At 46.8% G+C, this 27,903-nt stretch overlaps 1 protein-coding gene across 6 annotated transcripts in view; it reads left to right on the top strand.

Moving 5' to 3' along the window:
- Window positions 1-27,696, top strand: part of PKM (pyruvate kinase, muscle) — a 28,788-nt gene extending 1,092 nt beyond the window's left edge. The window contains exons 2-12 of one of the 6 annotated variants that reach the window (XM_015559650.1): window positions 7,458-7,574; window positions 9,923-10,089; window positions 10,721-10,812; window positions 16,321-16,452; window positions 16,926-17,112; window positions 17,698-17,968; window positions 19,951-20,101; window positions 20,313-20,465; window positions 23,606-23,772; window positions 26,083-26,264; window positions 26,973-27,696. In XM_015559650.1, coding sequence (XP_015415136.1) covers window positions 9,936-10,089; window positions 10,721-10,812; window positions 16,321-16,452; window positions 16,926-17,112; window positions 17,698-17,968; window positions 19,951-20,101; window positions 20,313-20,465; window positions 23,606-23,772; window positions 26,083-26,264; window positions 26,973-27,079 — 1,596 coding nt within the window. In that variant the 5' untranslated portion in view covers window positions 7,458-7,574; window positions 9,923-9,935 and the 3' untranslated portion in view covers window positions 27,080-27,696. Of the gene's footprint in view, window positions 1-7,457; window positions 7,575-9,922; window positions 10,090-10,720; window positions 10,813-16,320; window positions 16,453-16,925; window positions 17,113-17,697; window positions 17,969-19,950; window positions 20,102-20,312; window positions 20,466-23,605; window positions 23,773-24,178; window positions 24,346-26,082; window positions 26,265-26,972 lie in introns of those variants that run through there. The other 5 variants (XM_015559645.1, XM_006752986.2, XM_006752985.2 and 2 more) reach the window with 5 other exon arrangements.
- Window positions 27,697-27,903: the final 207 nt, after the last annotated feature.

The following is a 27,903-nucleotide window of genomic DNA, read 5'->3' on the forward strand; positions in this document are numbered from 1 at the left end:
CAGCGCGGTCTGCCGCGCAGGCGGCGGAGGCCACGCCTCTGCTTCCCGTTGCTTAATTAACAGATGCTCCGGATTGGGGCGCGGGATGGGATGGAGTAGGTGTGGGCTGGGTGCCACGGACCGCGTTCACTCAATAAAAACTGCTGGGAGTTGTTTGGGGGAAAGGGATGGAGACCGGGATGACTGGATCGGCCGTAGTCCACAGTGTTCACATTCTTACTGGAGAACTCACGCTGGTTGTGTGGTGAGGAAGGGACGCCCTTCCTGCTCGGGGAAGCGGGTGGCGGGTGCCAGGAGGCCTCACGAGCTGGCATCACACTGAGTTTGAATAAGTAGGAAAGCACCTTATGGTCTGAAGGTTATGTAAAGGCAAGGTCATGGAAAGACTTCTTATGCAGGTCTTCAAAACAGGATATTGCTCCTCTCCAGTACCAGAGAGCCTGATGGATAGAGGCATTGGGAAGTTGTCAGCAGGCTTTTAAGATTAGGCTTGACTCATTAACATACTGATAAGAATAATGAAAGGAATTCGGCCTCAGGACCTCAGTTTTCCCTGTAGGAACCTGGAGTAACGTTTTTCTCCTGATTGTTGGAAAGACTGGTTTTTAGACATACACACACACACACCACGTTGAATAGTCAGTGCACTGCCTAATCTATGGTGAGATCTCAGAAATGCCTCCAAATGTATACTTTTAGTCACTGAACAAATTAATACATAATTGGGCACGAAGGCTCTTCATGCCATCCCCATACACAGTTCATAGTTATCCTTGGGAGTCTCTAAAGCCAGATATCTCCTCAGGGACCCTGGTACACAGTGTTTACAAAGTAACTAATAGCGTTACTTTGAAACTCTCCATTTGCAATGGGTTTTTCATCCCCTGAGAATAAGGACCTCTTGACAAAAAGGCAAGGGGGTGGGGGACTTCAGTCTTTAGTGTTTGGCTATAAGAAAAGAAACAAACTTGCAACCCCAAGACTGAAATCTTTACCTTTTACTCCCAACTTGCCTAGATTCTAGGATTTGCCCAGCCAGCTGGTAAGGGTGAGATAAGGATGGCAGTAGCCCCTCCTGGCTGTACTGGAGGTGTGGCCACTCCCTTGGGTGTTAGGAGGGCCTAGGTCAGGACTCCCACTCTAGCATTGTTAGCAAATAATTTGTCCTCTGGTTATTCAAGGATGCTGCTGGGAATACAGTGGGGCTGTTCAGAAGGGCTGGGTATGTTACTATCAGCATCTTTGGGGGTGGGGGTGCGGAGGCTCTGTGGGGAAGATGACTCAACCTTTCAACCTAACTGCTTTTGAGAGAATTCTCTTCGTTGGGTGAGTGGGAAACTATGTTATGATCTTTGCAGGTTTAAAAAGTCCCCTCTCCCCTTTCAGTGAGTCAAATAATGAAATATGCATTTGCCCTAGTTAAAAATATCTCAGCCAAGTGAAAAGTGGCTGGTCCAGGTCCCCGGCTCAGTACTGCCCTCTAAGAGCAGAAGTGCAGTGCAGCAGAGACCTCTACCCAGTCTGTGCACATTCCAGAGCCTTCTGTGGTGGGTGTGGCCACCTCTTGAGATAAGGGCTGTAGTAGATATGAATAAGACCTGAAAGAATGTCCTTGAACTCATTTCTGAATTACTGGATTTGAGCCAGAAGATATGGACATTAGAATCTTCCTGTCTACTACAGCTGCTCTCATTTTAATCACTGCATTAGAAGTAAATTTAGTGTTGAATTTACAGTTTAACCAAGAGCATTAGTAGGTCTTTAAGAAATGTATCCTCAGTGATTTGGTAAATTTGGTAGCTGTGACTCCAAACAGCTAGCACCTATGGGAGTTATTTCTGAGCCTTGAATGTTGGGACATCAATGTGGAGTCATAGGAAAAACCATTTTATTTTTTAAAACTGTTTATTTCTTAATGATGAGGCAATGGAAGAAATGAGGAAATGGTTGTGAGTGGGAAGGTAGAAAAATGCCACTCTTGCATTAAAAACTCATACTACATGAGTTTTAATCTATTTTGCTTCAGCTTTTATGAAGACATGTCAGGAGGTGTTATTCTGACCCAGAGCTAAGGCTGAGATCAAGGTGGGGAAAGTGACTCATTTGACATTATTGTTATTTCTGAATCATTTTGAGGATCCAAAAGATGAAATCCCAATTAACTGGCACAACCACAGAATGTGAGCAGAGTTTTCTTGCAATCTTATGAGATGTATAAGTGATTTATTTGGTAAAAAGTCTTATAGTACCTTGAGTCATCACTTTAAGCATCACATTCTGGTACAGATTGGGATAGAGTTAAATGAAGACCATTCTTAATGCCACCATACATTTTCTGAGAGGCAGCCTTAGACTAAATAAATGAATAGTCTGCTTCTTCAGTACTTTGTCAAAGAAGCTTTTTGGGGAAAGGTGAGCCAAAGGGGGTGGTAGGTGGTGTAGTGCAGCCTGGCGGGGCCACGGAGCAGTGCTGCTCCACCCCCGCAGTGGTTCGTGCCAGTCTGCACGTAGGAGAGCGAGACTGCAGTACCTCTGGTGGCCTCTGAGACTAACCTCCCCCACTTCTGACCACAGGCAAAGTTCCTCTGGCGCTTTAAGCCTCTTTCCTGATGTCAGCAAGCTGTGTTTGGAAGTCAGGCAGGGGCTGTGGTGGGGAGACGCCAGGACCCCCCTGTGATAAGGCAGGGAGGTTGCTGGTCATAGCGTTTCTGAGCATGAGGCAGGTTAGCTGATACAGTCCAAAAATGTTTCTGAAAGTAGCCCCATCCCTCCTAAACATCTTTAATCAACCTACAGAGAGGTAATATTTCTTTCAGTTTAGACAGCAGGTGTCTCTCCTGTCTCAGGTGTGAGTCAGAGTCGGTTTGGTATGAGGCAAAGCCGTGCACATTTGGAGAAGCCCTGGAGCTTTGATCTAGGTAAAATGTAGGGAGGTAAAGACTTGATATCTAATATCCCTCTTTTGTTACTATTTTAGAAAGCAGACTCACAAAAGTTACCCATCAGATGGTATCAAATGTTGGCGAAGGGGTGGTAAGGCAAGAGCGGACATACTGGTTATTGTAAATGGATAGAACCACTTTGGAGAGCAATTCAGCAATATTTAGTAAAGTAGAAAATAAGCATACCCTGTGGCCCAGGAATTTTATTTCTAGGTATATCGAAGCTCACACCTGCACAATGAGACACATACTAGGAAAGTTACAGTATTGAAAGCTGAGGAAAATTGGCATAATGGGGGTGGGCAAGGGGTGGGGGGGGGAGGAATGGCCAACCAGTAAGGGAATACATAAATAAAGCATTTCGCTGTGCAGTGGGCTGGTGTAGTAGTTCACATGAATTTATTAGATCTGTATATCAACTAGATAGATGTTAAATGTGCTGAATGAAAAACCAAATGTGATATTTGTACAGTATACTATTTAGGGCATTTTAGAGAACAGCAATATTACGGGGCTCGGTATAGCTATGGACACACTTAAATGAACTAGAAGGATAAAAAATGCGTGATATTGGTTGGTGTCAATGTTTTTGATGGGGTGTGGAAGAGGTGAAGAGACCTGGGGATGGAGAAAAATAATCTATAAAATTGTAATTGTTTTTTTAAAAGTCTAAAAAGAAGTTAATGGTCAGTTCTGGGTGGCAGAAATACAGATGTTAGTAGAAATACAGATGTTAATATTTCTTTAGTTCAAAACAAAAAAAGAAGTTAACCTATTAAGGTCACTGTAGGAAGACCAGTCACACTAACTAGGTCAGTGCTCTCGGTCAGCTGGCACTGCCTTCCTTCCCTCCCTCCCTTTCTCCCTCCAGCTATGATGCAGGTCGGCTCCTCTAAATGCTGAGGCCACCACCCAGCCTGGTTGTACCTGACTTGGAAGAGCCCTAAACCAAAATATGAATCCCATGCCTGGAAGCACTGCCTCATTACCTAAAGCCCAGTAGGAAGCACCGTAACGCAGCAAAGCTTCATCCAGACTTCCTCCGGTGGCTGAAACAGGTCCTCTGCTCTGAGCATGTACAATCAAACCAGGAAATCCTTGGCATCCGAGGACAGGAGGTTTCCCTGATTTGGGACTTCTGCCCTGGAGTTGTCTGTTCCATTTGGGGTTGGGCCCTTTCGTTGTCAGCTTTTGTGACCTATTCCACACTCCAGTTTGAAAAAGGACCTTAGGCTCCTGCTTAGTCACTTCGTTCTAGCCCTGAATAAATAAAAGCAAGGGAATTTTTTTTTTTTTTTTAAAGCAAGGGAATTTTACTTGAACCCACAGGTGGGTTCATTCTGTGTAACCAGGTAAACTAGACTTTGCTTTCTGTTATGGGCCTGCTGAGGGCAGCACAGACTTCTGATTCACATTTCTTAGTTAAAAATTGTTTATCCTCCATAACCCACTCTGTATGCAAATACACTGTTTCATTACTCTAACTACATCAGGATGCATGCCCATTCACTCCAGACCCTAGGTTCTGTGGCTGGCCCAGTGCCCATTTGCATCTTCTTGCTGCCATCGTCAGATGAGGGCCACCCTTGGGAGTTATATTTCTCTGCTCCATCTCTGGGGAGAGAGCTAGGGAGCAGGCTGGCCTGAAGCCTTGTCCACCATGTTGTGATGTAAACTTTGCAATGAATGCTGATCTTCTGCAGATTTGGGAATTGAAAGGCCTTCATGCTGGCTCAGAGACTTGGAGGCCCAAGTAGGAAACGGATGTGAGAGCGAGGAAGACAATTGTAGGCATCAGGCGTCATCATTATTGGGTCAGTCTGTGTGGCCAGATTGGCATTAAAGCAAAATCGGTGCAGAAATTCCTGGCTGGTTAAAAATTGGCATTTGCATGGGTAAGTTTATAGGCCAGGCTGTTTACTAGGGCAGAATGATTTGGGCCTTTGTGAGACATAGAATTGGTGGAGTGAACTGTGAATCTTTCCCAGAACAGCTTGCCTACAGTATAGGCTCTAAGAAATGTTGGTTTTTTGTTTTGTTTTTAAAATATATTTTATTGATGTTTTTACAGAGAGGAAGGGAGAGGGATAGAAGGCTATAATCATTGATGAGAGAGAAACATCGACCAGCTGCCTCCTGCACACTCCCTACTGGGGATGTGCCCGCAACCAAGATACATGCCCTTGACCGGAATCGAATCTGGGACCCTTCAGTCCTCAGGCTGACGCTCTATCCACTGAGCCAAACCGGTCAGGGCACGTTTGGGTTTTTTGTATGAATCCCCCAACTCCCTGCTGGTTTCTGAAGAGTGGCACAAATGACACTATAGCTTTAGAGAGCCAGGAGCCACTTGAGAAGAAAGAAAAGGTGGAAATAGGAGCACCTGGAGCTGAGCTGACTGCCTACTCTGTCCTGTCAGCCTGTCCTGAGGCCTCTGATGGTGTCTTGTTTCCAATACAGGAGAAATGGCTCTGAGGAAGATCCTACTGCAGGGCCTCAGGCTCAAGAATAAAGCTCCTGTACCTGGGCACGGCGTTTCCCGCCCTCAGTGGATACACCGGGCTTCCACTGCTGCCCGGAGGTTGGCTCTGCATGTCTGTGCCTCCCAAGGAGGAGGATGCAGTAGTGAGTCAGCCTGACAGGGCTGGGCAGAATGTCCTGGCAGGCATTGTCCAGGCGGCCAGCATGAGGAAGGGAGTTCTTCCCAGAGGCAGGCCCTGCGAAACCAGGACTGGCTTTCCAGAAAGTGTTTTAGGCAGAATTCTAGGTGGTGGGTGGGATTGGCAGCTTGTCCTCTGGAGAAGAGGTTCCTGGAGGTCCTTGGAGACGGGCAGGGGAGACCAGCTAGTTGCTGAGCCAGGCATAAAGCATGAGGTCTCTGGTTTGGTAGAAGCCTTTAAGAACATGCTGAGACCTTGTAGGAGTCTGGTCTCGCTTGCTGATAAGCAAGGTTTTTTTTTATTGCTGGTATGTGTTTCCACTCAAATACCAGATAAGGTTTTTTTAAAATATATTTTATTGATTTTTTACAGAGAGAGAGATAGAGTTAGAAACATCGATGAGAGAGATACATCGATCAGCTGCCTCCTGCACACCTCCTACTGGGGATGTGCCCGCAACCCAGGTACATGCCCTTGACCGGAATCAAACCTGGGACCATTCAGTCCGCAGGCTGACGCTCTATCCACTGAGCCAAACCGGTTACGGCCCAGATAAGTTTTTATTAGTTATTTTTGTGAACAAATATAACTGGGTGAACATAAGATCAGAGCTTGTAAACCTTGATTTAATTTGAGATGGTGAAATAGGGTTAGTGTTTGAGCCCAATATAATTGTATCTGCTAATGGCATTCTCTGGTCCTGGAGGCAGGCCTTCTGTACCAGAACACCTTTGTAACAAAGATTTTGCTATGAAGCCTGAGGACAGACTAAACAAGAAAAGAAGCTTGCTGGATTTGGTCACATAACTAACAGGTTTTGGCAGTAAATTTTTCTATGAACTATATCATTAATATTTTTATTTTATTTATTTGCTTTGAGGTTCTGAATGCATCAGGTTGGCCTTTTTTTATTTTTTAATGTTTCAGAGAGGAAGGGAGAGATAGAAACATAAATGATGAGAGAGAATCATTCATCAGTTGCCTCCTGCACGCCCCCTCCTGGGGATCGGACCTGCAATCCAATATGTGCCCTGATGGGGAATTGAACCATAACCTCCTGGTTCAAGGTTGATGCTCAACCCCTGAGCCACACGGGTAGTGGTGGGGGCGGGGGTGACCTTCTTAAGCCGGTGAAACTGTCCAATTGTGACCTAGGGCCTAAGACGCATTTTCTTACTTGCCACACTTAAACAGGGTATTCCTAAAGTATATAAAACAGCAATTGCATAATAGAACCAGGAGATTCATGTTTGTTTTTTGTTTTTGCTATATGTATTTATATATGTGTGTGTGTGTATACACACACACACACACATTTTTTTATTGATTTCAGAGAAGGAGAGAGAAGAGAGAAACATCAATGATAAGAGAGAATCATTAATCGGCTGCCTCCTGCACGGCCCCTACTGGGGATTGAGCCTGCAACCTAGGCATGTACCCTTGACTGGAATCAAACCCAGGACCCTTCAGTCCCCAGGCTGACGCTCTGTCCACTGAGCCAAACCAGCCAGGGTATCATATTTGTTTTTAATTTCAACACTTTTACCAGGATGCTTGTAAATATATTGTTTTTGAAGAGATATGTTTGTAATTTTTCTTATTATAAAAGTTTTTCATATTAGTAAATTCATTAATAAAGACAAGAAAAAATTTTGCTGTACTTCTATCATCCTGACAACATACTGTTAATATTTGGGTAGCTATCCTTCTAGCCCTTTTATGTATGCTTAATTTAGTAACATAGCTGAATCTCTAGGAGCAGCTACCAACTGGATACCTGGTTATTAAAGTAATTTTTCCATTACCCCAAAGAGCTTTAGTTATACTCGGCTTTCACACCTGCATCCTTGTACAGCTCCGCAGGGAAAACCTTACTCAGCTCCGAGCAGTCTTTGCAAGTGGGGCCAAGGAGCCACCCTGAGCCAAACAAAGATCATTATGTCACCGGAAGCCCAAGCCCAGAGAACACGAGGTATGACCAGTAATCAGTGGCCCCAGGCAGATCTTTGTAAGGAGACCCTAATGCCTCAGGTCTAGTGAAGAGCAGACTGATGCTTTTATTTTAATATATATTTTATTCATTTTTTTACAGAGAGGAAGGGAGAGGGATAGAGTTAGAAACATCGATGAGAGAGATACATTGATCAGCTGCCTCCTGCACACCCCCTACTGGGAATGTACCTGCAACCAAGGTACATGCCCTTGACCAGAATCGAACCTGGGACCTTTCAGTCCGCACTGAGCCAAACTGTTAGGGCCAGCTGATGCTTTTAAAGAAGAGTGGGGTTAGTTACTCCAACCCAGTCATTCAGACCTTATTTTGTTCATGACACAGTCTTTGGGTTGGATGGCTCTCTCTACTTGGAGGCCCCAATGAGGCCTTTGTGTTCCAGTTGCCCCATATGCCACCTGCAGGGTACATCTCCTCAGTCATGTTCCCTTAACAGCCATACTTATTAAAGCCTGGCTGGGTGTTCTGAAGGCACGCAAGCCCTGCTTCAACTGTGAGTGCAAGTACAAGGACCTTGGCTGTCCAGCCATCCTGCTGTAAATCAGAAGTTCCTCAGATTTGGCACGGGAGAGTGGAGGTACAACTTTGATTTTGACAAAGAGGCATTAAGACACACGAAGAGGTATTCAACAGACACTGGGATATGTCCAAGTGCTTAAAGGTACAGAACAAAATAGGTCATGGAGGAGAGGGTTGACGTTGATTTTTGGAGACCTGGTAAGTATTAGGGAGTTACTAGGAAATGCACATTGAAAAGGAACAGTGTGTTTGGAATGTGGAATAGTTAGCCGGTATCTTGTTTTTTATTTTAAAAGTTTTAGGTTCTGTGGTTGAAGACTTATAGCCATTAGTTTTTAACAGCTGACAAAAGGTTTGCTCACAACTGGTCACAAAGTTTTTGGGGCTTTTACCAGGTTTTTTAAAGATGGCAGAGATGAGTTTAGTTGCGTGCTCTTCTGGATCCACCCAGAGAAGCCACAAAGTCAGGGATGGAGGAGGAGAAGTAGTAAGGTTATACGTATTGGAAAGGTGTGGGGGTATTTGGAGCCCTGAGACTGAGGAGGAGGTAGGACAGGGCTAAAAAGGGATTTGTTCGAAGCGTTTAAGCGTGAGGACTTTCGAAGGAATGGCCCTTGGTCTGAGAACTGGAGGAGAGGGACAGCCTTCTGATGCGGAGTGTCCGGCTTCTGTGGGCACGCTTGCCTGACAGTTCTTCAGGGGACTGGCCACAAGCTTCTCACTTCTTTGTCTCCAATCAGCTAACGAACTGGCTGAGTGAGTTTAGTTATAAGTCAGTAATGCAGAAAAGCAAAGGTCAGGACAGTTGTCAGGATTGTAACCTTTGCTGATTAATTACCTGGAACAGATGGTCTTTGTTACTGGGAGTGGTGTGCTTGTCAGACTTCAAAGGGCAGTTAGGATGGTGCATCAGGAAATCAGTTGGGAAAAAGATTTGACAAGCAACTTTAATCTCCTCTTGTTGCAAATACAGCTCATTTTAGAACTAGACTAGAGCCATTGTGGTTATCCTTGATTTTATGCAAAGTGCTTTGCACATCCTAAAGTCCTGAGCAAAAGTAGATGTGGTTTTTAGGTACATACCCCTGGGACAAAAGATTTTGCATTCAGAATTCCAGTGGGACTTTGTTTTGTGCCTGGGGATTCGTTTTTATTGCTTATCAGTGGGCTAGGACCTACTTGGGCGAGTCAAATGAATTTATATGGTGCTTTGGGTGAGTGGAAATCTAGGACTCTGGAGCTAGGAGGACTGCCTGAGTGGTGGTTTTCTTCAGAACCAGGAACATCACTTGGAGTTTGAGTGGGGATTGTTAAGATGCAATGTGAATGCCCCACCCTTTGCAGATATCTGTAGCTTTGAGACAACTTATCATACAAAGATCTAGATTTACTGAGGTTCTAAACTAGGAGTCAGTTGTTTATATCACTGGAAGGTGGTTACAATTTTCTTTTGAGGAAGCTCCTTTGGGGCATGTAAAATGATAATATTTATAGGATTATCAGGAAAGCTGTCAAGGTAGAAACTAGGCCAGTGTGAGGGAGATCTGCTTACAGTGGATGCCTGGGAAGTACATGCATTGATTGGGTCTGAGGTTTTAACTTGCTCATGGTCCCTTTGCCTGACTTGAGGAACACCCACATAGTCAGAGTATGCAGGGCTCCCTGTGGCTTGTGCCCAAAACGTGCTTACTGAGTTAATGTGTAAGCAGGAAACGGCCTCCTGTGCCAAGCAGTGTTGAACAACCCGGGCTTCTCAAACTCATCGTGCTCTTCAATTCCCCTGGACCCAGGACCTCAGAAGCCATGTCGAAGCCCCAGAGCGATGTCGGGACTGCCTTCATTCAGACGCAGCAGCTGCATGCAGCCATGGCTGACACGTTCCTGGAGCACATGTGCCGCCTGGACATTGATTCGCCGCCCATCACGGCCCGGAACACTGGCATCATCTGTACCATTGGTGAGTGGGTGTGTCCCTCCTCTAAAACAAGGCTTCATGTGAGGTGATCTTTTCTCTCCTAAAAAGAATAAATGCAGCAAAGCTGGGTGGTGAGTGAGATTCTACATCAGTGATGGCGAACCTTTTGAGCTCAGCGTGTCAGCATTTTGAAAAACCCTAACTTAACTCTGGTGCCGTGTCACATATAGAAATTTTTTGATATTTGCAACCATAGTAAAACAAGACTTATATTTTTGATATTTATTTTATATATTTAAATGCCATTTAACAAAGAAAAATCAACCAAAAAAATGAGTTCACGTGTCACCTCTGACACGCGTGTCATAGGTTCGCCATCACTGTTCTACACAGATTCTTGTGGGAACTCAGACCATAGGAAGCTGCAGTAAAGAATAAGTGTGCTTTGTTTCTGCTAACGGCAAAATGAAGAAGGCATCTTCCTTCGCGTATCTCTGTAGGATCATCTCCAAGACCAAGAAGATCTTGTCATTTTCTGTGCAACCAAGATTCTTTGGTTGGACATCTGGCTTCAGGGAGAGCAACATATCAAGAGTTCTTTAATCCTAAGCAAGTTTCAAGTGTTAATCCTTTGAATAATTAAGACTTATGTCTTTAAAACTTTGTTCACTAGGCCCTGCTTCCCGATCGGTGGAGATGTTGAAGGAGATGATTAAATCTGGAATGAATGTGGCTCGCATGAACTTTTCTCATGGAACTCACGAGGTGAGCCTTGGTAGACAGTTTGGCCACTGAGATGGCTTGTAAGATGCAGTGCTTATTTGGCACCAGTGGACCAGGCAAGAACGAGTCTGGGGTTTACAGCCAATGGGAAGATGGCCTTCACTAGCCTATTCCTTCTCTCCTTTTCCCCTCTCCTGCCATCTCAACTGGCCATGTCTCCTTAAACAAAGACCTTCTTTGTCAGTGGCCATGGTTCTCCCACATATCTGGGCTACCATTAGTCCTCACAAAGGAAAGTGGAAGGATTCTACTGGAACCCTCCCTGAGCCATTAAGTGTCTTGGCCATAGGGCTTGACACTCCCACCCAGGGTTTCTGTACTAGCTCATAATGCAGTGACGAACCAGAAGGTCACCCTACATGTTGATTCTGGCCTAGTTTAGACCAAGATAACTAGGCAGGTCCAGGAGAAGGGTTTCCACTATGGCAAGTTAAGGACTGAGTTTAAAGCACTAGCAGGTGCGCTGTTGGCACAGTAGGTAGTGTGTCAGTCTCACAAAGCACTAACTGTCTGGCATTTATTCCCAACTTCATCAGCATTGTGTTCCCAATCTCTCCCTTCCCAAGGGTTCAAGTCCTAGCACTTTCCCAGGAAGCTGGTAGGATTGTATTAGTGCTGGGCTGTTTACAAGCTGACTTGACCTGTGGACACTAGCCTTACCAGGGACCAGGCAGCTCTTGGGAAGCCCTCCATTCGTGCTTCTGTTCCCAAGGTCAGAATGCCGTTTAAAAGCCTTCAGGCTCAACCATAGGCCCTGAGATTTCACACTGGCATTGAAAGAAGAGTAATGGATGAGCCAAACTTCCCCTGCTCTTTTTTGTTGTTGTTGTCTTTTGTTAATCCTCACCTGAGGATATTTTTACATTGATTTTTGGGAGAGTAGAAGAGAGAAAGACAGAGAGAAACATCGATTGGTTGCCTCTTGCATGAGGCCTGACCAGGGCCTGGGCGGGGGAGGAGCCTGCAACCAACGTACGTGCCCTTGATCGGAATCAATCCCGGGACTTTGGTCCACAGGCTGACACTCTATCCACTGAGCCAAATGGCTAGGGCCAAACTTTCCCCACTCTTGACTTCTGAATAAAGAGAATGCTACCCTATATGGGCGGGGGGGAGGGGTTGCCCTCTGGTATTTGGAAGTTGGTGTTAAGTTTAGACTAAAAATAAAGCCTCAGAAAGAGCAATCCAAGAGGTGAATTCCTCCTCTCTGGAAACATGAGACTTCATCATAGGTTCCCAACCCATTTTCCGTAAACAGCCTATGGCCTGGCAGGTAGCCAGCCTCCAAATGTCATGGAGACCTGACCAGGTTCAGAGGAACTGTGCTCAGCAGGCACCTCAGGCAGGTTAAAACATGCCATGACATTCTGTAATTTTCCAAAGGAGGTTCTCCGCAGGAGTCATCAGGAATTACTTAGCCCAAAGAGAGCTAAAGACATTAGTGAAAATGGGTTCACACTTGATCCCTGCTGCTAGATCAGGGATTCAGGGTCTCCTGTGTGCAGGGGAGGGAACAGAAATAGAGTTTAAGATGTTGACCTTTAACTGGGCTTTATGGCCTCTTCTATCCAGTAAAATGAAACCGCACAGCCGTGAAATGGCCAGGGCAAGTGCTGTCTGCTGCACCTGCTGGATGGGGGCGGGCTCAGGGATTTAACTTAGAGACATTTGGAGCTAATCTGTGCTTTAACTCTTATTCACAGATTAGAATTGGAATTGAAAAAAAAAAAAACCAAGTCCCTCGTGTGGGTTTATTTTCGGTTTTTGGCCAGGATGAGGTTGTCCCTGGGATCTGGGCTTTGGAAGCTGATCTGAAATTGTTCTAATATTACATAATGTAATGTAAACAAGTTATAGTTTGTGCATCGTGGCTCTTAACTAGCCTCTGGGACTCTTTAACATTTTAAATGCTCTTCTAAGCAGAACATTGAAATTGTTTTTTCTCCCTCACTCTGACAGAGGAATATCCACTGGCTGCATTTGATCTCTTCACAGCTTTACCACAGTATCTCTAGCCCCCACTTTTTAAAAAAATATATATTTTATTGATTTTTTACGGAGAGGAAGGGAGAAGGGTAGAGTTAGAAACATTGATGAGAGAGAAACATCGATCAGCTGCCTCCTGCACACCTTCTACTGGGGATGTGCCCACAACCAAGGTACATGCCCTTGACCGGAATCGAACCCGGGACCCTTCAGTCCGCAGGCTGACGCTCTATCCACTGAGCCAAACCCGTTATGGCTAGCCCCCACTTTTATAAGTTCACATGGGCAAGATGTGTTGTTACTGAACATGTGGTCCCATAATGCTATGTTGGCCAGAAATACTGACTTGACCAACCTAAGTTTAAACTTTTCCACGAGGGCAGCATTGAGTTTGATGCAGTTCTTTACCAGTTGGTAACATCCAACAAAGCCACAGCCACAGTGGAAGACTTCAGTAAGCCTACCAAAAGATGACCAACTTAGTGGATTTGGTAATATAATACCTGATGATCTAATTGGTTTGTGTATATGATTTTATCTACAAGACATAAATGCCTGATTATCTAACACGTTAAGTGCTATGTCAGTCACCAGTGACTGACACTATACTTTCCGTCTGGAAGACGAAACAGGCTGGACGTTTTAAAAACACTGATGTTTGCCAGGCTGGCGTGGCTCTGTTGTTGAATGTCTATCTATGAACTAGGAGGTTGTGGTTCGATTCCTGGTCAGGGCACATGCCCGAGTTGCATACTCAGTCCCCATTGTGGGAGGCGTGCAGGAGGCAGCCAATTGATGATGCCCTCTCATCATTAAATGTTTCTATCTTACTCGCCCTCTCCCTTCCTCTCCCTTCCTCTGAGATTAGTAAAAATATTTTTTCAAAATAAAAGAAAATATGCTAATAATTCAAAAATATATTAGGCATCAAAAAAAACTAAAGTTTTATAAAGTAGAAATTATATAGGCCACATTCTCTGGCTTATCTTTATGGAAATTGAGAATAAAGTCTAATATAGTAATCAGAAAATTTGTAAACTTAAATCCACTTGTCAGAAAGCAAGAGTCTGAAAGTAAATGAAATAAATACATATTTAATACAAAATACTAGGGGGGAAACCTAAAATAACTTTAAAAGAGTGAAAGAAAGGAATTTACTTAAAAGAATAGTTTAATGAAGTAGAAAATAAATTTGACAAATTGAGCCATGAGCTGATTTTAACAGTCTAAACCCAGTAGTGTATCATGACCCTGACCAAGTAAATTTTATTCTAGACACACAGTTCACAATGGGATTAAAGTGTGATCAGTGTAGTAGAAGTTGATAATAGGTAACACTCATTAAATAATTACTATGTGCTCATTTCTGTTCTAAGTGCTTCATGTATTCTCTTACATCAATTCTGAAGAAGAGATATTTTTTTCAGTATTCAACACCCATTCCTTTAAACTATTCCTGTATTCTATTCTGTACTATTTTATTGCAAGTCGGCAATAGAAATTTTCATAACTTTTACAATAAGGACCTCTACCTCAAAAAAGCCAGTGGCCCTCATTATAAAGTATGCCTGAATTAGGGGCTGAGGCTTTTCAGACACAAGCTTTAGGCAACATCATGCTTGGAGATTAAACTCTGGTTCAGTTCCTCTCTCTGGCCTCATACTTCCAGGAGCCACTCTCCTGGGCAGTGGTGGTTAAAGGACACGGCCCACTCAGTGCTGAATGGGGTGCCTCCGTTACCAGAAATGCCATATTGATTACACTTTTTAAGAACTTTTGACATCTTAGCTTTGAGTCAAACAGTAATGGCAAGTGGAAAAGAGAAAGGGCTTAAGAAAGAAGATTGATCCAGCCAGAGTGGCTCAGTGGTTGAGTGTCAGCCTATAAACCAGGAGGTCATGGTTCGATTCCCAGTCAGGGCATATGCCTGGGTTGTGGGCTCCATCCCCAGTGTGGGATGTGCAGGAGGCAATTGATCAATGATTCTCTCTCATCGATGTTTCTATCTCTTTTTCCCTCTCCCTTCCTCTGATATCAATAAAATTATTTAGGAAGGAAGGAAGGAAGGTTGGTTGAAGTCAGGATTGTTGCAAGGGAGAAATGAAAATAGCAAAGGGCAGTTAGTTCAGAGAAAGGCATACTTCCATCTTTCACTATTCCATTTCAGTTTCCCTATTCCATTTCAGTCTCTAGAAAGTAATTGTGGAAATAGGCCTGCATGACCTGAGGAATAGGCCACCTTTTATTTAGCTTGGGCCACTGTTACTTAAGTAAATAACTTTAAGTTTGAATTGTAGCTGGAATCAATAGAGGAAAAGCTCAGAATTACCAAATCTACTCAGCATCTGATTGACAGACCAGTATTATCCAAACACACGCCTGGACCTTTTACTCCTGTTGTCTGCTTTATTTGATGAGTTCTGAGAAAAAAAGAACCATTGAGGGGACACAGGCCTCTTCCCCTCCTGCCCCCCAAATTATTGGGAAGAAAGAAAGAGAGATTTTAGTACATAAACCCTACCAAATCAACCAGGCCGAATAATAGTTGCAAAGTTCCTCTTTGTTTTTGAAATATAACAGAAAATACCCAATGTAAGAAATGGAAAAAAGTGTTGCAAATGCTTCTGAGGAGTGGAACTAGAGGCATAAGAGGAAGTACTCTTTTTTTTTCTTTTTTTTAAAATAATTCTTTATTGTTGAAAGTATTCCATATGTCCCCTTTTATCCCCATTGGCCCCATCCAGCGCCCCCCCCCCCCCCACCCCCAGGCCTTCAGCCTATTGTCTGTGCCCATGGGTTATGCATATATGCATACAAGGTCTTTGGCTGATTACCTCCCACCCAACTCTGTTCCATGCTGCCATGTCTCTGGATCCATTCCCTCCATCACTTTGTTTTGTTACTTAGATTCCACATATGAGTGCTATCATGTGAAACTTGTCTTTCTCTGACTGACTTATTTCACTTAGCATGATACTCTCCAGGTCCTCCCATGCTATCTCAAAGGGTAAGAGATTCTTCTTTGTTACTCCTGCATAGTATTCCATGGTGTAAATGTACCACAGCTTTTTTATCCGCTCATCTACTGATGGGCACTTGGGCTATTTCCAGATCTTAGCTATTGTAAATTGGGAACACAGGCTTCTTTATGTTGAGACGTGTTTACACCCATGCCTTTAATGGTTTTTAGTGGCAATACTCTGAAAAGTTTCTAAGATTTACCTTTGAAGTGAATGAGTGCTGAGGTAGAAGTGGTGGAAGCCAAGGAGCTTGAAATAAGCAGGGCGGGTACTCAGTACATGGATGAGATTAGACCAGCGGTCGCCAATCGGTGGACCACTGGTAGTCCGTGAGGTCAGAAAGGTTGGCGACCGCTGGACTAGACAATGGTGGAGGAGGTCTAGAGCATCCACGGGTCTTGCTTGAGTGATCAGCATCAGCTCCAGTGCGAGACCCTGACCTGGCGTGTGGGAGGACGCTTATCATCGCCCCTCCTTCCCCCAGTACCATGCAGAGACCATCAAGAACGTGCGCACGGCCACTGAAAGCTTTGCTTCTGATCCCATTCTTTACCGGCCAGTTGCTGTGGCCCTGGACACTAAAGGACCTGAGATCCGCACTGGGCTCATCAAGGGCGTGAGTATCCTGGGGAGAAGAGAGGGGGAAGGTGCAGGGGTCGGGGCCCAGAGATGTCCTCAGCTGTCCCTGCCCTCCTGGAAGCCACATTCCTCAGAGTTTAGGAGTATAAATGAAGGTTGTATTCGTCGCTGTAAAAATGTTGATTTAATCTACTTGGCTAAGAAACGATACTAAAAAGGAACTCTTTTTACTCTAAAAAAACTCTAAAAAATCTCTACCTTTGGGGAGCAATTTGTCTCTTTTCCCCTATCATTAAATAGCATAACTAGAACATTGTAGGCATTTCTGGGGTTATTTCCTTGAAATATACTAAGTTAGGCAATATGATGATTTATTCCCCAAGGAAAAAATCTTTACTGTTACTTCTACACAAGATTTGAGCATTGTTCCCTGGAGGAAAGCATTTCTTTCCCTGCCAGGGCCTGCTTGTCCTCTGAAGTTTAGACTGGGGCTTACTCTCTTGCCTGCAGAGTGGCACCGCGGAAGTGGAGCTGAAGAAAGGGGCCACTCTCAAGATCACTCTAGATAACGCCTACATGGAAAAGTGTGACGAAAACACCCTGTGGCTGGACTACAAGAATATTTGCAAGGTGGTGGAAGTGGGCAGCAAGATCTACGTGGATGATGGACTTATTTCTCTGCAGGTGAAGGAGAAAGGTATGTTTAAAACCGGCTTCCATCTCTAAATTTCTTGGAAACAGGAAGAGAGGTAGCTTATTCAGCTGACAGCAAGATTGAGTCTGTATTCCCAGGAATTCCCTTTATAATAACTCCCTTATCCTCAAAAAAAGACTTGAGTCCTGCTTAATCATGCTCTTGGGGAGTGTATAAGATTTCTTTTTATGCATCCTCACTGCTTTGAGCTTTCTGCTTCTCTCCTCCATCCATCAATGTGATATGTACAGGACTCCAGTGTTTCTGGGAATGATAGCTCATTTAAGTGCCAGGCACTAGTCTAAGCATTTTACATGATAATTTGTTTAAATTTTAAGACAACCTTATGAGGAGGTATTATTCCTATTTAACATGTGAGGAAACCGAGTCACAGAGAGATTAATTCACTTGCCTAAGCTTACACAGTCAGTGGAATTGGGATTTGGAGTCTGGCAGTATGGCTCTAACTGCCCATACAGTGCTGTGTTCACTGTACTGGGGACAGGCAGCGGCTTTTCATTTCTCCCCTTCCTGTTGAGGACACATGCCCTCATTGCCCTGCCTCCCCACCTACTCCATTGTACACAGGTGCTGACTTCCTGATCACAGAAGTGGAGAATGGTGGCACTTTGGGCAGCAAGAAGGGTGTGAACCTCCCTGGGGCTGCTGTGGACCTGCCTGCCGTGTCAGAAAAGGACATCCAGGATCTGAAGTTTGGGGTGGAGCAGAATGTAGATATGGTGTTCGCATCTTTCATTCGCAAGGCATCTGATGTCCATGAAGTCAGGAAGGTCCTGGGAGAAAAAGGAAAAAACATCAAGATAATCAGCAAAATCGAAAATCATGAAGGAGTTCGGAGGTAAGTCCCGACCGTCTGTCCCCGCCTTCTTCTGCCCCAGCCCAGCTCTCCGAGGAAACAGGTGTGCCCTGTGGGTACCTGGCTGCCTGTGCATCAGAACACAGCCTTAGCTTGTTCCAGACCCACCGAACCAGAATATCTGCAGGGGAGAATTGGAAGGCGTTGGTATATGTTTTTAAAAAGCTTTCCAGGTGATTGGAATGCCAGCTTCTTTTCATTGTTCCAGAGACCCAGGGATCAGCCTTGGAGAGGACAGGGTCACTGTTCACAGGATCAGAAGCCATGGGGCTACATGCCTAACCAGGAGTACTACCTGTGTTTGCTGGAATGGGGTGCCACCTAGAGGAAAGGCAGCAGCGGGCTCTTTGGAAAGGGCCGTGTGGAAGGAAACTCAGGCCTGGGGTTGATGCTGAAGATTATAGCTTCCTAGTCTTCACTTAGAAAGCAGCTGGCTGGGTGACCGGGCTAGCTCTGGCATGATATCAGCTTCCTGGAGGGGGACATGTGGTTCTCCTCTAGGATTAGATTGTCCCAGCTCAGCTCACAACCTCCCCAGTGCCCACCAACTAGAGTCAAATGATTGTGGCCAGCGTGGTGACATCTGTTCTTTGGCTCCCTACTAAAAACATAACTCAGTGCAGCTAAAACCCTAGACTAGGGGTGGGCAACCTTTGGTGAGTGCGTGCGAAAACCAGCAAAACCTCTGGATCAAAATTCTTCTGCGTGCCAACCCTAATTTTTTGAGAACATATTACACCTACTTGGTATCTCTTAAGGTGTATGTAAGTGAAGAACCTTGAAGAAATAATAAAATTCATTCACGCAACAAAAACAGTATATGATGATGAAAAATACATTTATTTACATTTATTACACTGATAGTCTGACAGAAAACTTTATGACTCCGTTTGATATTATCAATGGGACTTTTGCTGCTGCATCACTGGTGACAGAGATTTTACACCAGGTTTATATTTCGTGACCTTCCGAGACATGCACGAACTACTACTTTCATCCATCAAGCTACACCTATTACGAGACTTAACAAAATTCATCACTGAGGACAAAGATTCACAAACGCATGTGGATGAAAACATGGAGAGTAACGCTGTTGCAAAGTTTTTTAAACAGAAAAAATTTTCTGGAATGGCATTCCAAGTCCTCAATAGTTCGTTTTCGACACTTCTCTCTGGTACTCCTGTCTCTAATTGCTTTTTTTCCCCAATGTTTGCCAAGTCAATCTAAGGTCAATAAATTTCTGCTTCCAAATAAAAAAGTCGATATTAAGAAAAAAAATTATAAATGGAAGTTATAAGAGAGGGTTTCGAGTGCCAGCAAAAGTAACTGGCGTGCCATGTTTGGCACGCGTGCCAGGGGTTGCCCACCCCAGCCCTAGACCTACTCGTGGATTAGGCATGTGCTTGCGGAGGATGGAAGGAGCAGGCCTACCCACTGTTGTGACCTTGTGGTCCTTGACTTTGTGTAGATGTCCTTTGTGTTAGGTAAGCCAGCTGACCTTGGACCCAGGCCAAGCAGAGCCATATGTCCTCTTCCCTTCTGCAAGTTGGAGGGGGGCAGCCTCAAGGAGCAGCCCTCAGGTTCCTGGGCTGGAAGAGGCCATAGACCTTTGTGTTGGGAGCTTTTCGCAGGCCTGAGGTTTCCTTCCTGCCTTGGGAGTGTAGCTAGCAGAGGGGCCGCAAAAGATGCAGATGGAAAAGAAATGAGCCCGTGGGGCTTGAGAGGAAACCTCACCCCCGCGCCTGTCCCTAATGAAGCGTCCATACTAGTGCTGAAGAAACCCAGCAGGCTAAACTGTTGGGCCATGCTAGGGAATGAGGTAGCTGGAACTCCCACCTCCATATCAATGATGACATCATGGGTGGCTGTTCTGCAAGGATAGCTAAGGCCGAGGATCCCAGGAAAAGTTCCTTTGCATTACCATACCCCTGTTCCACATAACCTCTCTTTCTCCTTTCCATCAGGTTTGATGAGATCCTGGAAGCCAGTGATGGAATCATGGTGGCTCGTGGTGATCTAGGCATTGAGATTCCTACAGAGAAGGTCTTCCTTGCTCAAAAGATGATGATCGGGCGGTGCAACCGAGCTGGGAAGCCTGTCATCTGTGCCACACAGGCATGTGCCTCTTCTCACTACAGATGCTTACCCTGTTTCTTCCACAGACCCTTCCCCACGTCACAAACACACACACACGTTCCTTTCCCCCTGTGCACCTACACAAAGCCATACTCTGTGTACATACACACTCTTCAGGGAGTCAGCTTGCAGTCATTCATCTCTGAAGACAGCCCAGGCCATGTCTCATTAATGCTCTGTCTCCTCCCAGATGCTGGAGAGCATGATCAAGAAGCCCCGTCCCACCCGGGCTGAGGGCAGTGATGTGGCCAATGCAGTCCTGGATGGAGCTGACTGCATCATGCTGTCTGGAGAGACGGCCAAAGGGGACTACCCCCTGGAGGCTGTGCGCATGCAGCACCTGGTGAGTTCTTGGGGCCTGCCTGTCTCCCGGACTCGGGCTCGGGCTCGGGCTGGGGTGGAGGCAGCTCTTGTACAGAGCCAATGCCTTTTAGGCTTCTGCACCCACTTTTTTTATTATCCTTCAAATTGCAGCAAGAGTGAGGAGGTGTGTGTCTCTTGTTTTTTTCTGTTCTGCCTTTCCTCCCACATCCTCCCTCCTATTTCCCTCTGTTTTGGAATGTTCTCCTTCATCAGACATAACCCAATCACTCTGGCTTCTTCCTTTGGCTCAAGTATCAACATACTTGTACCTCTTCCTCTGCACAGCCCAGAGGACCTCGTACCTCTGTCCTGCTCTGGAAAAGGCCAAGGCCTCCTGCTCCTAGCCGTCCTTTGTTTGGCTTCCATTTGAGTCCCCACCTGTCCCACAGACAGGGGACTCCCCCACAGGGGCCTCTGGGCCTGTACTGGAGACTGTTGTCCACCCTGAGTTGACTGTGAGCTGGCCTTGCATGGTGTCTGCAGCTGGACCTGCTGTGCTGAGTTGTTGCACTCACCCTAGACTAAAAATGGGGTTTAAGTGACAGGTGACAGGTTCACAAATAGAGACAGGTGGAAGGATGGCTGATCCTGGCTGGCCCTGGAGTGAGAGCATCTGGTGGAGCCTTGGAGGTGACTCTTCCCCCAAACTAGCTTTTCAAGGCTTTTCTGCTCTGCATGTCCCACTGCCTGGCTGTGTCACGGTTTGTCTGCTCCTGCTCTAGAGCTTACTGAAGAGTGAATGTAGGGATCGGCTGTCAGGGTTATGATACCCAGAAAATGAGTGCTACAAACTAACGTGCCCATAATAGTCTGAGGTCAGTGTTTATAATGTGTAGCTCAGTGAATTTGTATCTTACCCTGAAATGGGTTGTCTTTAACTTCCTACTCTCTTTCAATCAACAAAGGACCCCATGCCCTTTGTGCAACACCTCCTCTCCTGCATTTCCGCAAATTTAAAACAACCCCCAAAAAGAACCTCTGGACTAGGTATCTTCCTTTCCTCCATTTTCTGTGTCCAATTATTAGGTTTAACTAGCTTCCAGAGAAGACGTCATTTATAATTTCATACCATTTCAGCGGTGAACTGAAACGTCTTCACAAAAGTTGTCCTTTGGGCTGTCTTCAGCATCCCCCATGGGTTTCCCCACGAGGAAATCCTGTCCCTGGCAGGTCTGTGTACCGTGCACCCGTTTGTGAGACAAACTTGCTGTTCTGATGCTCAGGTACCCTGAGCCATCCTCTCTCCCATCCTCTCTCCAGTGGGCCTTGAACCAGTGACCGCTGGAGTGGCTGCTGGTGTATTTATGGGCCTCTCCACACCTCACCAGTCTCTAATTGCCTTGCTTAGATGTATGGCCTCGGGTACAAGAGTGACCTGATACACTGAACCATGAAACATGTAGGGACTTTAATGTGTCTCAAGGCCTTATCTGTAAAATGAATTAGATGGGATGTGTTTAATTATAAAGTTAACATTAAATATTCACTGTAATTATTAAATGTCTGTTAAGTCCCTGTGTAGACTGATGTAATCATAGCCTCCGTGAGATATAGAAGTCACCCAATTTATAGATGAGGATTACATGGTAATATAAAGCCTGAGTTTGGCCAATATCTGACTTTGAAGCCAGTGTTCTGTCCTGCACCATAACACTCTAATCTCACAGGAGGTAAGGCCAGGTCTGGGTCAGAGACAAAGAATCAGGCTCTGGGCTCTCACTTCATGTCCATTTTTTCCAGACCCTAATCTTCCCTATAACAGATGGACACCTTAGAGAGAACTGCAGGGCTCCGATTACATGGCCCTGCTCATAAGATAAGTTATGGGGTCCAGGCCAGGTGGTGCTGGCCTGTCCTTTCCATGTCCCTAGTTAACACTGGCTGACAGCTTCTCTTAACTGTTAACTCCTTTCTCCTGTGTCTTAACTCATGCAGTAAATGGCCTATAACTAAGGACTAGGCAGTACCGGGTATGGTTCTGTTCCTCTCCCCTGTCCTTTGGGCTGCATACATTCCATTCTTGAAGAGAGAAAACTAGTGCATCCTGCCACATATCTGTCAAATTAATGAGATGATATTACTGATTCTTCCCTCACCCATTATTCTCTAAGCCAGTGGTTCTCAACCTTCTGGCCCTTTAAATACAGTTCCTCATGTTGTGGCCCAACCATAAAATTATTTTCGTTGCTACTTCATAACTGTAATGTTGCTACTGTTTTGAATCGTAATGTAAATATCTGATATGCAGGATGATCTTAGGCGACCCCCGTGAAAGGGTAGTTCGACCGCCAAAGGGGTCGCGACCCACAGGTTGAGAACCGCTGCTCTAAGCTGTTGACGATTGCATTATAATCCTCTAAAACTTAAATTTTCTTTCTAATTTTTAGTGTTATGTGAGTAGGTGGTCTGTAAATAACTCAGTGGCTTTCTCATGACTTTCCATTAGATTTTAATCAGACGTCTTGTTCAACTTGCTTCCACAGGCATCTGTCTCCACATGGCTGTTCAGTCATCCTGACAAATTTGCCAGTTTTCTACCCTCCTGCTTAGAACGCAGTGAAGCCGCATGGCTTTCAATTTCCAGCGCTGCTCAGTGTGTTTCCATGGCAGGCCATTGGAACACCCCTGTGCCCCCTGCCCAACCAAGTGCTCCATGGAAGCTGGGCAGGAAGCCCTGGAGAACTGGACAGCCGTGTGAGGAGGGCGGGCCTGTTTCTTCCTGTCAGCTGTGTCATGAGGCAGTGTGATCCAGCCCTGTCAGGGAGTGGCCCGGGCCCAGCCTGGACATGTTTCCATGCTCAGGTCCTGGAACCTGCCACCATATTGTCTCCCTCCACCCCCACCCCCAATCCGAATTCCTTCCAGAATGGAAGAACCAATTTCCCCTCTGATGGAGGGGAAGCAGCTGCAGTTGAGGCTGGAAATTCTTCACATGCCCCTGAACTGGCTTGTGTCACCCTGCCTCTGCATCTGCCTGTGGGACAGATTTAGCCAATTAACCTAAAGTTACCTTCTCTTTATTCTCTGATTAATTCCTCATTCTGTCTTTCCATGTTGTTGTCTCTCATTTTTTTCCTCCTCCTTCCCTTTCCTCGCCTCCCTTCCCCCTAAACCTTGCAGATAGCTCGTGAGGCTGAGGCAGCCATGTTCCACCGCCAGCTGTTTGAAGAACTTGTGCGAGGCTCACGTCACTCCACAGACCTCATGGAAGCCATGGCCATGGGCAGCGTGGAGGCTTCTTATAAGTGTTTAGCAGCAGCTTTGATAGTTCTGACGGAGTCTGGCAGGTAGGGCCCTAAAGGCAGGTAACTCTGTAGGATAACTAGCCTCTTGCTCCAGCTGCTCTAGAAAACAGCCAGGGCCCAGCCCTGCACCTGAGGCCTGGGCTCACAGCCTCTTTTTTCATCTGCAGGAAGCTAGCCAAGGGAGCTCAGGGCAGGGCAGAACCAAAGGGACTGTAGCTCGGTAGGCACAGGTGGTGTCACAGGCACCTGGTGAAGGACTGGTCCCTGCGAGTCTTGATCTTGGTCAGCTCAGAACCTACCGTGATTGGGTTCCTTTTGGCCTTTGCACCCAGGGATGTGTTCCCCACCAGCTGTCTGTGCAACTCTTCCCCTCCCTCTCCCGTTGTGACACAGCTCTGACAAAGCTCTGTCCCCCTCTCGTTCCTCTGGACGGATGTTGCTCCCTTAGATTGCCCGTGAGGCAGAGGCCGCCATCTACCACTTGCAATTATTTGAGGAACTCCGCCGCCTGGCGCCCATTACCAGCGACCCCACAGAAGCCACCGCCGTGGGCGCCGTGGAGGCCTCCTTCAAGTGCTGCAGTGGGGCCATAATCGTCCTCACCAAGTCTGGCAGGTAGGAGGTGGCAGCAGCTCCCTGGGAATGCCCTGCTCAGTGGCACCTTTCCTTGGGGGTCCTGGGAGCAGTGCATTGAGCAATGCTCAGATGACATGAGCCAAGGTAAGAACCTGCTGCCTGCCACCTGGACCCTGCAGGGAAGGAGCTCCCTCAACCCCCAGGCCAGGATCCAGGAATGAGCAGAGCCCATTCCCTGGGCTCAAAGGACTCCAGGCAGCACTCAAAAGGCATGGGACCATTTGACTCCAAAGCAAGTTTATACCATCAAGACTTCGCTGTTAACTACAGATAGACTGACTACAATTGATTACTTGGTATTTAAAGGCTGGTCTTCTAAAATGGTAGTAGGCCTCCAGCTTTGCTTCTTTCAGTTATTGTATGCTCTTTAAAAGTTCGGTTTGGAAAATTAGTGCTGTTCACTGACATGCCCTTTGGTTGGTGCATGAGCCCCCTCTATCTTTGAACTCCAAAGACAAGTGATTTCTGGCCTGGGAAAGGTCACCATGTTGTCATGCAGCCAAGCTGGGGCCTGTTTGGCCATGGACTTAGGATCCCCTGGACAGTTTTGGGGTATGCTCCTCGTCCCTGCCCACAGGACAGCTAGGGTTTCCTGGAAGAGGAGCAGACAGGCAGTCCCCGTGCACTAAGAAGCAGCAGGAGGGGCTACCTAGACACTAGATCTATGCAGATTCCCTCAGCAGAGAGCTCAGGGTAAACAGCCCAACCATTGGGGTTGACATTTATGAAAAGGTCCAACCTTTGCTATCTGGCTATTTTTAGCTCCTGTCTTCTTGGATTTCACTCTCAGCCTGTCCTGATTTCAGCAACTGCTTCCCTTTGAAAGTCTTATAGAGGCCAGGCCTTAAGCTGGGCATTCTCTGCTGTAATATGGTGTAAGTTTCCTTGACACCTGTTGAGTGTCCTCATAGCTTGCTTTCTGGGGCCCAGTGACTCCTGCACACTATTCTCCAACTCCTGAGACACATCTGCAACTGCAAGGATACAGGAAGTACCCAACACTGGGGCTCCAGAGGGTCCCCTACCTTCCGGAGGAACCTGCCAGAGCCTCCCACACCACACTTCCAGTTCCTGGTCTTGCCCTCACTTAGATACTCAGGTTTGACTCAATCTTTAGAGCTCAGTTGCTGGGACTATTTCAGGACCTGGAGACCTGGGGGCCACATGGGGTTGGGAGGGTCGAACAGTATGGAAGGCAGCTTGTGTTGTAGATTCCCAGGGGGTTGGTAGGCTCTGTTCCTGTTCTTTGCAGATGTCAAGAGTCAGGTGCTATTCACATGCTGCTTGGCTTGTAGGAGTTACTGGCATCTAGAGAAATGGGTACTGGTGAGCTTGGGTGAGGGCTGCCTCCCTGTGCCAGAATGGAAAAGTTCGGAGGGAGCATTCTGCCAACTATGGGCCATGGGAGGAAAGTGGGTGAAACTGATCATTCTGGGTCAGGAGGATTTCTGGGCCTGTGAGGAGGGGTGGAGGGCAAATGGGTCTCACAACTATGAAGAGGAGCTACATGCTGTGGAGGATACAGGAAGAGGGGCTTCCCCAGCGATGGGAATTCCCACAGGGGCCCAGGGGATAGATGTTTAAGTGGCCAAAGCCTCAGGCTGGCATAGTGAGTTGGATTAGAAGATGAACTGTTGAAGCCCCTGAGGGGCTTCCTGGGAGGCTTCTGGAACATTATGCAATGGTCTCTTCTGCCTGTCCTTCATCCCCTCTCAGGTCTGCTCACCAGGTGGCCAGGTACCGCCCCCGTGCTCCCATCATTGCTGTGACCCGTAATCACCAGACAGCTCGCCAGGCCCACCTATACCGAGGCATCTTCCCTGTGGTGTGTAAGGACCCAGTGCAGGACGCCTGGGCTGAGGATGTGGACCTCCGGGTGAACTTGGCCATGAATGTTGGTGCGTGACTGGGAGCAAGGGCTGGAGCCTGGGGTGGAGGTGCTTGCACACTGAGCTCTCTGGGATGCTAAGGAAAGGGAGCATGCAGACCTTAGGGTGCAAGAGCCCTGGCTGGCCACTGTCAGTGGGAATGTTCTCTCTGATTCCTCCATTCCCATCTTTGAAGTCTTGGGCTGAGCCCAGGAAGGAAGAAGGCCTTTGAGTCGTGGGGCTAAACAGTCCAGTTTGTCTCCTCACTCTTCTAGTCTAGGGCCCAAAGCCAAAGGACCTAGGTAAGCAGGATTGTCCATTCTTTGGCATCTGCTCATTACTGGGTTTTGTGTGTGTGTTTAATAAAATTGGCCAGAGCGCCTGCACTGTGGGGTGGCACACACACAGATTATGTACTGATGTGGCCTTTGTCCCAGTGTAAATGTAGGGTGCCACTGAATGAGGGGAAGCAGCTAGCTCTAACCTGGAGCAAGGGTCTCCATCCTCCAGTGTATAAAATGAGTGATGTCCAAAGGTCCCTGCCAAGTCTGCCATCTGAGTGATAGGGAAATCTCAGGACTGCCCTCATCCCCTTTACCTGGCTTTGAATCTGGGGCCACCTTGTGGTGTAAAGAGGTAATAGCCAGCCCTGCTTGCTATCTGGCGGTGGGGCAGTGTCCCAAGTTCATACCTGCCTGACTTGGCGTTTACTCACCCACATACCTTCTCTTCCTTCAGGCAAGGCCCGAGGCTTCTTCAAGAAGGGAGATGTGGTCATCGTGCTGACCGGGTGGCGTCCTGGCTCTGGCTTCACCAACACCATGCGTGTAGTGCCTGTGCCGTGATGGGCCCCAGAGCCCCTCCTCCAGCCCCTGTCCCCTCCCCTTCCCCAATCCACCCCTTAGGCCAGCGATGCTTGCAGTGCTCACTTGGGGCTGTAGTGTGGCACCAATGGGCTGGGGCTCCAGGGAAGAAGATTAAGGCCTCTGTAAAGCATGGCGATTTTTAAGACCCTGCTCAGGTGAGGTAGAGTCCAGAGCCAGGCTGTCCATCTTACAGCCCTACCCAAGCAAGAGAGGCCGGGGTGCAGGACTGGAGGCTCCGAAGCTGAACATAGAGGGCAATTGCTCCTGCTTCTCCTCTGTGCACTCCATTCAGTTCCTGTAGAAATGGACACGCGGAGAACTCCCAAGCCTGGCCTGGGTCAGAAGGTAGCCGGCTAGAGAGGGCAGTGGTTCCAGTGTCAGCAGACTCTGTCTGGCCCTGGCCTTCACTTGCTTCTCCAATCCCCTCAGCCTCCCCCACTCCCATCTTGTGCACTGTGCGCCTCTGCTCCTGCACTCCACTCAGCTGTCGCTGCAGACAAACTCCATCCTCCACCTTCATTGTCCCCAGTACTGCAGCCGCCTCTGGCCTGTTGCTATAGAGCCTACCTGTATGTCAATAAACAGCAGCTGAAGCATTTGTTGCCTCTTTTCTGAAAGGGTTGGTGGTGATCTCCGCTCTCTGAGAAGGGCGAAGGGCATGAGCCTCGAGGCTCCTGGTGGGGACTCCCAAACTGCTCAGGCCGCCTGCCATGCTGTCCATCCCCAAGTGCAGAGGTGCATAGTGAGTTGGATTAGAAGGTGAACCGTTAGTAGCTGACTTGCATAGGTTGCCCCCTTCAGGC

The sequence above is a fragment of the Myotis davidii genome, unplaced genomic scaffold, assembly GCF_000327345.1.
Source record: "Myotis davidii unplaced genomic scaffold, ASM32734v1 scaffold930, whole genome shotgun sequence".
NCBI lineage: Eukaryota > Metazoa > Chordata > Mammalia > Chiroptera > Vespertilionidae > Myotis > Myotis davidii.